Source organism: Pteronotus mesoamericanus, unplaced genomic scaffold (genome assembly GCF_021234165.1).
Source record: "Pteronotus mesoamericanus isolate MK-2021 breed Mesoamerican mustached bat unplaced genomic scaffold, CSHL_Meso_final contig_78, whole genome shotgun sequence".
Classification (NCBI taxonomy): Eukaryota; Metazoa; Chordata; class Mammalia; order Chiroptera; family Mormoopidae; genus Pteronotus; species Pteronotus mesoamericanus.
Window position 1 is genome coordinate 29113292 of NW_026555258.1, and position 12959 is coordinate 29126250.

Consider the following 12959-nt stretch of genomic DNA (forward strand, 5'->3'; position numbering starts at 1 on the left):
TCCGCAGCCCAGGCATGTGCCCTGGCTAGGAATCGAACCAGCAACCTTTCAGTTTGCAGGGTGGTGCTCAATCCACTGAGCCACACCAGCCAGAGCGGATTGTATTATTCTTGCAAATTTTTCTGTAATTTGAAATTTTTCAAAATAAAAAGTTGAGGAAAAATATATAGTTGCATCTATTCCCCTCATCAACACCCCCCTCCCAAATAAGACAAGAAAAAAGGAAGGCCTTTGCGTTGAACATACCTGAGTCTACCATTTACAGCTGTGTGGTCCCTGAGCCCTCCTCTCCTCGGCTGGAAAGTGCCAGTGTCAATGCCCACTGCAAGTGCTTCTGTGGGACAATGGCAGACACCACTGGGTGACACCTGGAGCCCGGCAGCCAGCACAGTGTTCTCTATGTTCTCAGCGTTCCCATTTGCTCTCCTCCCTCCTTCCTGCCTCATCCCTGTTCCGTCTCAGAACCCATTAAACTGGAGAGTTGCTCAGGACAAATAAGAACAACCACGTGCCCTGCAGAGTACACAGTTGAAGCAACATGACATCCTGCAGGGACACCGGGATGCAGGCTGGCTGACCCTCTGAATGTTGGACCACAGGGACAAAAATGAGGAATACATCCACCCATGGCTCACTGGCTTGTGCCATGGATCAGAGCTCAGAAACTAGCCCGAGCTTCTCAGAGTGGGGTCACTGGCCCAGCTGAACAGAATCAGCTGTAGTACATGTAAAACTGCAGATTCCTGGGCCCCGCTAGGACCTGAGTTGGCTTCTCAGCAGTGGCATTGGGAATGTCCATTCCTATACTGTTTTCTAGGTGACTCAGAGCCACGCTCAAGTTTGAGCACCCCGACCTACACACACGACAGCTGTCGGGGATGTGCTACTTTACAGCAAAATTGGCCCACTGGAGAAGTGAATTCCTGTGGTTATAGAGCCTAATAATAACATAAAAAGGTTATACCCACCGCAAAAATGTCCACAAATGGGAACAAACGGAAATACGAATCGAGTAGTACATAGAGATAAAAGCAGGGCATTTAGGGAGAAAAAGCAGGGCGTTTATCTCTGGGCTTTGCTAGCCTCAGACTCAAGGTGTATGAATGAAATGCTACTCCAGCCTTAGTGGTGAAGGGAGCCCACAGTCTAGAGCCCCCAAATCCACCATTATCTGAATATTAGTAATAAAGGGATCAGAGCAGGCTCTGAGTCCCTCCATTCACCACAACTCTGGGAAGCTGCATAAACCAAGCAGTTGCCTCCTCTGGACGTGTGCAGTAAGAGGCGATTCTACAGCATTTCGTCAACTCCAGGAGCTTCAGAAATTCTAATGACCGAGAGGCTTACTTAGATTCTGCCCCCATCTGCCAGCGTCTCTCCAAGTCATGCCATTGACCTTAAGGACTCTCCAGAGAAGGTCATTCTGTCAGATACCACCTGGGTGAAAGAAGCAGACACCTGGTTTCCCTGTAGCCCACTGAGGGCTTGTTAGGGAATGTTATTGGTTTAGAAGGTGGCTGGGCTCCTCTGATCATTTGGCCACACAAGGTCCCCTCTGATCCTGAGAATCGTCTCTTCCAAACCAGCTCCCGGCAGGGTCTGAGTTATTTTGGGAGACTCAACATCCTGCACTCAGCCCTGGGGAAGGGAAGAGAAGGACAGACAATTGGGCAGTCTCCACCCCCAATCCACTCCCAATCCACCCCCAAACCCAGGCAGACAACAGAGAGCCATTTGCAACTTTAACTCTTCCCTGGCTCTGGCTAAGGCCAATACTTCCCACTTAAAACAGCCTCAAATGGAAACACGGTAACCATTTTCACTGAAGAAAAATAAATAAAGTAGCATATCGGAAGAAAATTATGCATGGAGAGTGACTTTTAAAAATCATCTTTAAATATGACAACCAAAGTGAAAGGATGGAAATTGCATCATCAGAGGAGCATTTTTGTGTGTGTGTGGTTTAACATTGAAGAAACAAATCATTTTCCCAACTGTAGGCCTTAAAGCAGTACTTCACCTTTTCAGAGATGAACTAGGATTAAACTCTTCAGATTTATAGTTTTACACTACAGCACACCAAGTCATTCACGTTGGAACCCAGGTAAGTGTAATCTCCTAGGTGTTGATGTTTGCTGTCTTGATCCCCTTCTTTTTCAATTGTTCCCTACAGTATGCAAGGCCCGTGAGAGGGAACTGGGCCAGTCTGACCTCTGGCCTTGCATGGGAGAGGTGCTTGGTGCAAGGAAAGGAGAAAGGGAGGCAGTAAGGAAAGAGTCTGCAGTGATTCTGCACGGTGACAAGGGCCCTTTTGCATGGGGAATGTCTCTGGTTTCTCACTGCTGTGGGTCATTAAGGCTTGAGGTGATAAGTCATATTTAAGAGCCATGATTTGTTGGATCTCTCCTGGATTCAAGTCCACACACAGTCAGTCACTTAGGGCTCAGCATTTGGCAGGAGCTGAGCAAATCCTGGGCATGGACAGAAATGAATAATGCACAGCCCCTACTGCCTGCCCTCCAGATGTCTCTCAAGGACAGAAGAGTCACACATCCTAGGCACATGGCATCCCAGAAACCAGTCAACCTGTGACTGTGAGGCCCCCCTCCTACCACAGAAGAACACCTGATGGTGCTAGTGGGCTTGTATTGAAATCCTCCTTGGCTGCAGAAAAACACTGCTCTGCCCTTGAGCACCACTTGCTTCTTAACACAAAACAAAGCAAAACTAAACAAGCACAGCCTTCCTTCTCTGCCTCTGGCTCCCGCCTCCCCCAGTCTGCCAAGCCTGCCCTGATCCTGGCTCCTCACAGAAGCAGTGGCTGACTCCCTTCATCGAACCAGCCCTGGAGGTGTCCCTGATTCTCACTGGCCCTAGCCCTGCGGCCCAGGCTGACCTACTGGCCCCCAACCCTGTTTCCTTTCTGCCACATTTTCTATTTCCTCCTTGCCCACATGCTCAAACCCCTTCTGTTGGGCCTCCAGGCTACCTGATGCCTGACCTGAGGGGACACTTTATGTCCTCCAACCCCTATGGTCCATTTCTGGCTCTTTCTGGCCTAACTTGTTCTATGACCAATAAGCTCCAGGTGCCAATAGTTGTCTTCAAGGCTGCTTCAAACATCAGGCTGATGTTTGGGGACTGAAAAAGCCACTGCACTCAGAGAGCTTGCCACCTCCATCATTTGTACTGCCATGGACAGAAGACGGGCAGTTTGACCATTAAGATGCCTGCTGCAAAGCAATTCAACTAATTTGCTTTCCTAGCAACCCATTTGTAGATCAGGCCTCAAAGGACAGAGCCCTATTGTCATCAAAGGGACTTTCAAATGGGCTCTCAGACTTTAGCTACAGCAGAATCACCTAGAGGGCATGCTGAGCCACAGCTCCCCAGTTTCTGGTTCTGAAGGACTGAAAACCAAAAGGGCAATTTGTTTTTCTAACAGGCTCTCAGGTGAAGTTGATGCTCTGGCCTAGGGACCTCACTTCTGAGAGCTGCTGCTCCAGTCCAGTGGTTTTCAAACTTAGCTCCACATTGGACTCATCCGGAGAGATACCCAATGAATGTACAAACAACAACAACAACAACAACAACAACAAATGCCTGAATCTACCCCCAGAGATTCTAATTCCATTGGTCTGAAAAACAGACTGATCACTAGGTGTTGTGTAAATGAACTCTGTAGGTTTTATTTTCCGCACGTTCCCTAAAGTTCCGCAGGGCTTGCGAACGTCTCTTCTTGTCCATTTCATCAGAGGCTGGGCTAGGGGCGGGGAGTCCTCTTTATCCCCTACAGGAACCCAAATATTGCATGGATGTCCTCCGATGTTATTGTTTTGTTTTTCTAAATACAGCAACCCTACCCTGAGACACTTCCATAACACAGAATGAGAAACAATGACCTGCCAGGTCCCATTTTATAAATAGTAACACCGAGGGCCCAAGAGGATGCAGAGGAAGTCTTGACCTCAGTCCAGAACTCTCCTTCCATCACACTTAACTGTGCTAAAGACATTTGTACCCTCTTCTTGTCAGGGGGTTACTGTCAGTTGCCTGGAGGTGATTTCAAAAGAGTCAGTATGATTTCTGTCTTCTCTGCTCCCTTCCCAGTTCTCAGCTCCACCCCCCTTCCGACTGCTGCAGGTATCACAGAGGCTGTCGGGGGTATGGCCATTCTCAGGGCCACATCCCTAAGGCCACCTCAGGGAGGAAGTGGGCTGAAAGTGGTATCAGCTAGAGACAGCTGCGAGGGAGAGCCCATAATTGGGTAACACAAGGACAAGTGGGATTTGGCACAGGCAAACTACAGGCAAAGCATGTTGGGAGAGGCCCACTTAATTCGTAGAGACACTCGGAATTAGTTGTAAATTCTCTGGGAAGAGATCAAGGCAGCGGCATAAACAGCTCAATTAAACTGTCGGCTCAATGCTCAATGCACCATAATGGTCAAAACACAGCCTTTAATCTAGATACAGTGGATTATCTTTTGGGGCAGTAATGAGATTCCTAAGATTAGTTGTACCTGAGTCGGAGAGAACAACAGCTGGCTCAGCGACACCAGGGGCAGGAGTACAGGTCAGCATGACTGGGCTTTGTGTGGAAGTGGCTACCCGGATGCCACAACCTTCGTGGGGCCCTCTCTGGATGTTGGGAAGATGGGGAAGAATTTCATTCTGCTTCCTCTGCTTGAGACGCAGTCTGGGAACAGAACCCAGAACACAGCAAGTCTGACATGGTCCTGCCTCCAGACCAGAGCTAACTCAGCCCACTTAGCCCACTAGCACCAGTTCCAAGGCAGGTAGAAACACCAAGCTTTAGCCCTCTGCCATCCTGCCCTTCAAGATCCACCACCCACATTCACGCTTACTCACTAGGTGTCAGCCACTGTTCTGGAGGCTGGAGATATGCAGTCAACAAAGAGGAAAAATCCTTTTCCCATCATGGGGCAAGACAAAGAAGAAACAAGAAAAATAAGTAAAATATGTTGTGTGTGAAATGGGGATGAATGAGACCAATTGTTGAGCGGGGACAATTCTAGATTTGTTGCCCAGGGGAGGCCTCTCTGAGCAGTGACGTTTAAATAAGACCTGACGGGAATAAAGGGTGAGTCACAGGGACAGCTGGAGGAAAGCATTCCTGGCAAGGAGATACAGTGCAAAGGCCCCAAAGTGAGGGAGTGTTCAGGGAACGGGAAGAGGTAGCCTGGTTAGGCCAGGGGGGAAGACAGGAGAGGAGGTCAGGAATTTAAGGGGACTAGATCACGCAAGGCCTTATGAGCCATGATGAGGATGTGGGCATGTACTATTAGGGAAATGAGATTTAATAGGGGATTTGAGCAGAGAGCCATAAATAGATCCTTTGTAATAGAATCACTGGCAACTGAGACAGAAGCAGGGAAATGGGTAAGAGACACCTTGAATGATCCAGGCAACATACGAAGGACAGGTGGAAGCAGCTGAGGTGTGAGAAGTGGTAGGATTCTGCATATTCCTTGCTGATGGAGTAGGAATGAAAGAAGGTGTCGATGATGACTGATGGTCTTGCTTCAGATCCTCACTGAGCTCTGATGACTTCCATATCTGTTCTTCTGACCCAGACTCCTGACCCGGGGCCTGGCACACAGCAGGGGACTGACGTGAACGTTTGATGGACTGAGATGGAAAAAGTAGGTGAGTCTGTTTGGTTGGTGGCACAATCTTTCCAGGCCTCTACCAACATATAACCTACCTTCAGATACTGGAAGGAGGTACAGAGAATAGAGCTGCCAAGTCCCCATCTCGGTCTAAGTGGGAAGTTGAGAGAAGGCAGAAATTGAAATAAGGCCATAACCAATCCTTCCAATGAGAAAACTGGGGAGAGGAGAATGGGAGTGGGAGGGGGACACAAAAGTGAAAAATGCGAAGAATGATGGGCATGGCCTCAGGTTTGCGATGTCTAGAGACTGGGTGCCAATTCCAGCTGTGCCTCTTGACTCATTCTCTTCCCTTCACTGCTCCCAGTTTTCTTCCTGGAAACAGGGAGGCTGGCTCTCTGTAAGGAGAGTCTCTCCAACTGTAACCCTCACAACGCTCCCTCGGATCCTTTTCCTGTACGAAATCTGTCTCCTCTAATCACTTGACATAGTGCTTCTTCAACATCATCTTTAGGAAACTCTTCTGTTTCCTTTCACAATGATTACTCTGACTCTGAGTCTTGTTAAGATGTGCCTCTACTAGTTCCCAAAGGAAAACACCCATGTGTTTGGTTGGTTGGTTGGGTTTGGTTTTGTTTTGTTTTGTTTGTTTGCCTGTTTAAAGTTAATACCACCTTAGGCCAGTTACTCGATCTGTAAACTGGGAATAACACCAGATTGTTGGGATGCTGCGTAGGGTTAATAAAATACAGACTATGTAGGGGTTGAGCAGATATACAAGTGTGCTGGAAGTTCTTGGCATAATACTATAGCATTACAATAATTTTGGCTTGCAAATTACACCCCAGCAGAGGTATCACATGGAAAAGTGGGTCTGATCCCATGGCCTGCTGAAAGTGAAATGAAAAAAATAAGTTGTAAAATATAACTTCTCTTCCTAAACCTTTGAAAAAGGCAGAGACAATGCTTCCATGTGCAACCCACATGCAGGGAACAAATTTCCAGATCCTGGAGAGGAGTTTCTTGTCTGGGGTCACTTGGCCTGTTGCCAGGATCTGGCTGATCTTCCTTCCTGAGCAGAGATGGGAAGGGAAGGAGCTGGAGATTTGTGGTTGGTTGAAAGGTGGGGCTTTAATGAGGATGTCCTTCAATTTTTCTATTTGGGTCCCCCTTACTTGCCGGATAATTAAGTGCTTACCCAGCAGAGGAATGACTTAAAGTGTAATTTGAGATATTTAAGTCTAGGGATACCCAAAATAAACATGTTAGCCCAGATTAACTTCTGGATCTTCCCAACGTCCCTTAGACACATTATACACACAACAGTACAGAGGTTGTGTAGTTGGTGATGGTGTCTGTGATTGTGTGTCTCAAAATTTTAACTGGCTCATAGAAAATGACTGCTCTCTGACCGAAGAAGGAAAGGACGAATAACCTGATTCTGAAGGGACAATTTGTAGTCAATTCCATGGCATCGCTATGTGTGGCTGAGTGGAGAGAGTGGGCTTCCTAGTGAGACCCACATGGACGTCCTGGTTCTGCTACTTTGCAACTGAGGCATTAGGCAAAGGAAGAGTCAACAGCTGTAGGTCCCTCCCTGTCCAAGAGCCTCAGGCTGAGAGCTTGACCTCTACCTCTAGTGTGGCCAGTGCTGTGTCCTGGCCAAAAGAGCCTCTGGAAGCAACCCCGCCCCCCCACCCCGTTTCCTCATTTTGGCTAATAACCGAAGGACAACCTTAAGTTGCAAAGTAGACTAATGTAAATGACATTATATCGGAGCCACCAGGCCGGAGAACTGGAGCCCAGGCCTTCTCTGGGCCTTAGTTTCTCCATCGGCAAAACGAGGGCCCTGGATTAAAAGGAGCCTTGCCAGCTCCTACAATCTTGGGCATTAAACATCTCCACAGCTCCCTCCACTAGGTTGCCCCAGAACAGAGTTAAAAACCGCGACTTCCTCACAGGTGAAAAGGTAAGCAAACATTCCGACCTCTTCTTAGCCTGGCTCTTGGATTGGTGCAGGGCAGGGCACCAGCCGCCTATCCTGGCCGCATCCGTCGTCTGGATTGCTAATACCCTCATTAGCATAAAGACTCCTCCGAAGATCTGGCACACTAGGGCTGAATCGGAGTCTCCGTCCCTTTAAGAAGGATATAGGCACCCTGTCACCAAGGGGTCTCTACATTGCATTTCCTCCGCGCGGGTCACGCTGTAAGCTAGAAATACCCGCATTAGTCCACCTTTGCAACCCACCCAAAAGTGGGGATCCCTAGGGTACACAGCGCGAGTCCCTGGGGATAAGGACAGGTTTGGTCTCTGCGCGCTGCAGGTTCAGGCTGGCTACCTCTCGCCTTAGGCAGCAGCGGGCTGAGAACGAGGCGGGGCTGGCAGCGCGGCGGGACCCCGGCGCCCTACGGCGCGACCTGGCAGCTGGCGCCGAGAAGGCCGCGGGAGGTGGCGCGTGCTGAAGGGCAGAGGTGCGCCTGCGGAAGACCCGGGCGCAAGGTGGGCGGGGCTTGGACCTAGGTCGGGCGGCGGGGCTCCCGGAGGTGGGCGGGGCGGGGCCTACCGGGGCGGGTTGGGGGCGGGGCGCGCGCGGGCCCGGGGAGGGCGGGGCCGCGGCGCGGGGCGGGCTCTGGCGGCCAGAGTGTCACACACGCGGCGGTTCGGGAGGCGGCGGCAGCGGTAGCGGCAGGCGCCGCCGGGACGGGCACGGGCGCGCGGGCTCGGGCGGGCGCCGGCTGCTTCCCTCAGTCGCTGGCTTTCCGGCTGCGGGGCCAGGATCGCCCCAGCCCTCTCGGAAAGGAAGAAGGGGGGGCCGAGGACGCGGACAAGTTCGCTTATCAGCCGGGGATCCCGGCCAAGGCAGAGACTGCGCCTCCGACGGGGCAGCAGCGCGCTCCGCAGCGGAGCGCAGAGCGTCCGAGGCGGGGAGCGGGGCGCCCGGGCCTTTCGCTCTCGGCGGGGCCGTGGGCCGGGATCCCATGAGACGCGCCTGCGAGGGGCGCGAGATCCGAAGCCCCGGCGGCGCGCGGCGGAGGCGGAGGGCGGTGCTGCAGCTGCGGGAGCCGGGGAGCGGCCGGCAGGAGGCGGCGGAGAGAACTTGAACTTGGCGTCGGGAGCAGGCGCCCCGGACGCCCCCCGCCGGGGCCGGGGCGCCGAGGGACCTGGGCGGCAGCAGTGCCCCCCGAATGGCCGCGGCGGCGGACCTGGCTCCCGCGCCGCGGCCCTAGGCGGCCTCTCGCCATGGCCAAGTGGCTGAACAAGTACTTCAGCTTGGGCAACAGCAAGACCAAGAGCCCCCCGCAGCCGCCGCGGCCCGACTACCGCGAGCAGAGGCGCCGGGGCGAGCGGCCCTCGCAGCCCCCCCAGGCCGTGCCGCAGGCCCCCGCAGCCGCCTCGGCTTCCTGCGGTCCGGCCGCTGCCTCCTGTTTCTCGGCCTTGTCGGGATCGCTGCCCGACGACAGCGGCAGCACAAGCGACCTGATCCGCGCCTACCGCGCACAGAAGGAGCGCGACTTCGAGGACCCCTACAACGGGCCCGGCTCGTCGCTGCGCAAACTGCGCGCTATGTGCCGCCTAGACTACTGCGGCGGCGGCGGGGAGCCGGGCGGAGGCCAGCGCGCCTTCTCCGCCTCGTCCGCGTCGGGCGCCGCGGGCTGCTGCTGCGCCTCTGGCGCGGGCGCCGCCGCATCCTCGTCTTCGTCCTCCGGCTCCCCGCACCTCTACCGAAGCAGCAGCGAGAGGCGCCCAGCCACGCCGGCCGAGGTGCGTTACATCTCCCCCAAGCACCGCCTCATCAAGGTGGAGAGCGCCGCGGGCAGTGCCGGCGATTCCCCGGGGGGCGCCTGCTTGGGCGGCCGCACCTGGAGCCCGACAGCCTGCGGAAGCAAAAAACTGCTCAACAAGTGTGCTGCCTCGGCCGCGGAGGAGAGCGGGTCCGGCAAGAAGGACAAGGTAAGGCACCCCTTGGCCCATGGGGAAACTGAGGCATCGCCTCGGTTTCGAGTCCCTGTATCAACTTCTTGCTAGGACCCTGGGGTCAAGGCTCCCACGCTCCTCCCTGATTCTGCCACCTCGCACGCGCTTTCCCCGAGATTGTCCGCCTCCTGACACATTCGGTTTCGCTGCTGCTCCCAAAACGTCCCCTCTCTGAGCCCACAGCCAGGTGTCCGCTTCGGAAGTTGCCTGACGAGAAAGCCCGCCCATCCTTGCCCAAGAAAGAGGCACTCAGCCAGCCCTTCCCGCCCCCAAGGAGTAAAGTAAGAAAGTCAGAGCTGTCACGGACTGAAAAGAGCGCTTTCTCTTGCCTATTTCCTTTTCCCCCATTCCGCCTATTCTATAGATGGGAAACTGAGGTCCAGCGCTGGGGAGGGACTTGCCCCATATTACACCGCGTTCCTGGTGGCAGATCCCGACCGGTCGTCTCTAAAAGTGCATATGTAAATCCCACTAAACGCCCTGCGTTGCCCCACCCCCTGAGCCAGGTTTCCAAACCCAGGCTGCCTTTTGTGCTGGAGCTGCCCCTGGAACCTTCACGCTAGCTTTTCCGGAAGGGGGTCCGCCCATGGGCTTGGCTGGAAGGAGGCCCACTCCTCCAATCCTCACCTTCTTCCTGATCCCATCCCTACTCCACACTGTCCCCGGAGTGAGGGGAACGACTTTGTGACAACCTCCTGCCTTACATATCAAGCAATCTTGATCCCCTCTTTGAAGCAGGCTAGTTAATTACAGCCATACTGGCCCTCTCCTCCCCTTTCACACTCCTGTGACACCTTCCCTTTGCCCATAAAATAATACTTGTCCTGTCTACTTTTGGTGGAAGGCAGTGTTTTGATTACATCTGAGGCCCAGTGTCCTGATATGGCTGTCAAGCTGCTGTCCCTCTTGTGCCTCCCCCACCCCCACCCCCAAAGATAAACTTTCGCCCCAGCTGGGGGAAACTGATAGAGTCCGCATTCCCTTTAGGACTAGGTGTCCAGGCAGGTGGGAGATAGGCTTCTACCTGCCAGCTGGTGCTTGGAAAAGAATCTTTTTTGTTTTCATGTCGGGAGGAATAAGGGGGTGCACCCCTTTAATTTTTCTGCCTGGCTTACTCTCCCTGAGGTCCCAGGTCCCCAGAGTATCCCCTCCCTAATGGGTCTGCTGAAGACTGCATGGGCAGTCTGTGTTAGATCCCACCTCCCCCTGGGATCAGTTTGGGGACATACCTCAGAAGCCTGAACTCAGAGCCTCCTAAGCACCCAGGATGCCCCATCTAGAAAACAAAAGGCTAATAGCTAGGTAACCACCAGGTGCTGCCTTGGTGAGCCTCTGAGATCGTGGGCTTGTGGTTGATCCCTGAGAGGAACATCAAAGAGGCTCCCTGCCGCCTTATGCATGGCCCAGGCTTGGCTAGGCGCTGGCCTGGGAGGACTTAAAGTTCCTGGGTAGGGAAGGTGTGAGGAAGCCTCTGCCTAGTTATCAGGAGTTGCAGCCAAAGGTGCCGGACTCCCTGCATTCCTCTTATTACTCTGTGGCCGTCTCCCAGGTGGGCAAATCTCCTTTCTCTCCCACTACCTGTCATTCTACACTCAAGTCTTCTTTTATGGCTTTCAAAACTTTAGTAAACATTTTTTCTTAATTACAACTAAGGCTGTTTCAAATACTGAGGGATAATGTTTTAGAGTTGGAATGTCAAGTGTGTTTAAGACTTGGCTTTGTTCTGCCATCACTTATTTCCCTTGGGTCTTCTTGCACCCTCCCCTGCTTGGTGCTGAAGCCGCCCCTCTGGGCAGATGCTGTGATGGGGCTTTGTGTTACCTGGGACTGAAGTGGGGGAAGGTCCACAGGGAGGGCCATTATCGTGGGGGACAGGTACTGACCTTGGCTGCAGAAGAGAGCCTGATGCTTTAGGGGGCTACAGGTAAAGTCCCTGTGGCTGGAATTGAGAGATGAGAGTTGGGCAGGGCCCCAGAGGGGCAACAGGCCCGTGGTTAAGAAGGACCTTGTAAGTTAAGCCCAGCGAGGGCCAAAGAAGGGATTGAGCTGCTAAGTAATCTGAGCAGATACAATTTTTTGGAAAAGATCTCTGGACTGCATTTCACCTACTAGATTGTGACCTTGAGCCCTATGCTGTTTTGAGAAGTTGTTTCCATTCTAGACACTGAGGAACTGCGGCTACTGAACGTTCTTCCTAATGAGGATGGGGAGAGACAGCCAGGGAGGGTCATCTGAGGCAGCGGGTTCAAACAGATTGCTGGGACCTCCCACCCCGGCCCCTCCAGCATTTGCTTCCCCAAGCCTGGTGTGGGGCCTGAGAATGTGCATTTCTGGCAAAGTTCCCAGGTGATCTTTTGCTGCAGACCCTGGGCCACACTCTGAGAACCACTGCTACAGCAGGGGCCTCTGGGTGTTCCTGTCAGAGCTGCTTTGGGGATGCGGAGACTCCAGATGCCCTCTGTGTGGGGCTGCCTGCTGATCTGGGATCAGCACCGCCCCTCCTCCAATTCCTGGTCAGGCAGCCAGGAGGCAGGCTGGTTTTCACATTATTTTTAGCCTGATAACTTCTGGAGGACAGACATGCTGTAGATCCAACTGTGAGCATCCCAGAGCCTTCCATCTGCCCCTCACCCATGGATCCAGGAACACCCACTTCTACACCCCATTTAATCTCAGGCCCAGCTTCCTTTTATCAGTTGGACAAGAACCCATGACGCTGTTGAATGCTCCCCGCCTGCCAGGCCCAGTGTTTGTTTTTAGCACTGGGCCTGAGTCGAGAGTTACTGTGTGTGGCGTGAAGTGGCGGCTGCCGGTCCACAGATCCTCCTTTCAACGCCTCCAGTGCCACTCCCACCGTGGCTTATCCTTGGGGGCCCCCCTTCCTGCCTCCCTAGTATTTCTGCCTCCCTCTGTCACACGCTTTGGCATCCTTCTCTTCTCCCAGGTGAGTCCTGGAGCGTGCGCGCACCTGGACCCACCCCCCACCCCGCCACCACTAGCATCCCGTCATGGGCATTTTCCCTGTTAGTCATGTGGAAGAGGGACCATGTTTTCAATGCAGCCAGCTTTTACCCAGCGCTTATATTGTGCTCAGGGAGCTCCCAGTGCCCGAACGAGATAGGAGGGGAGAGGAGAAAGGCTGCAGCAGACTTGTCAGGAATCTCAGGCCTACGCCTCTGGAGGAGACTGACACACTGTCTTTTCATCACTTGTCTCCCAGTGTTTTTGTCTTGGGAAATTTTAACGATGTCTTCACTTAGGAGGCAGCTTTGAGCTGGATCTAGAGATAGAAGAGGAATTTCAGTGCAAAGAAAGGGGTGACTGCAGCCTGCAGGAGCACTTATGTGCC

The 12959-nt window shown here is 53.3% G+C and overlaps 1 protein-coding gene across 1 annotated transcript in view; it reads left to right on the plus strand.

The window, feature by feature from the left end:
• Positions 1-8830: 8830 nt before the first annotated feature.
• Positions 8831-12959, plus strand: part of SHB (SH2 domain containing adaptor protein B) — a 126290-nt gene continuing 122161 nt past the window's right edge. The window contains exon 1 of the mRNA XM_054584636.1: positions 8831-9586. Coding sequence (XP_054440611.1) covers positions 8876-9586 — 711 coding nt within the window. The 5' untranslated portion in view covers positions 8831-8875. The remainder of the gene's footprint in view (positions 9587-12959) is intronic.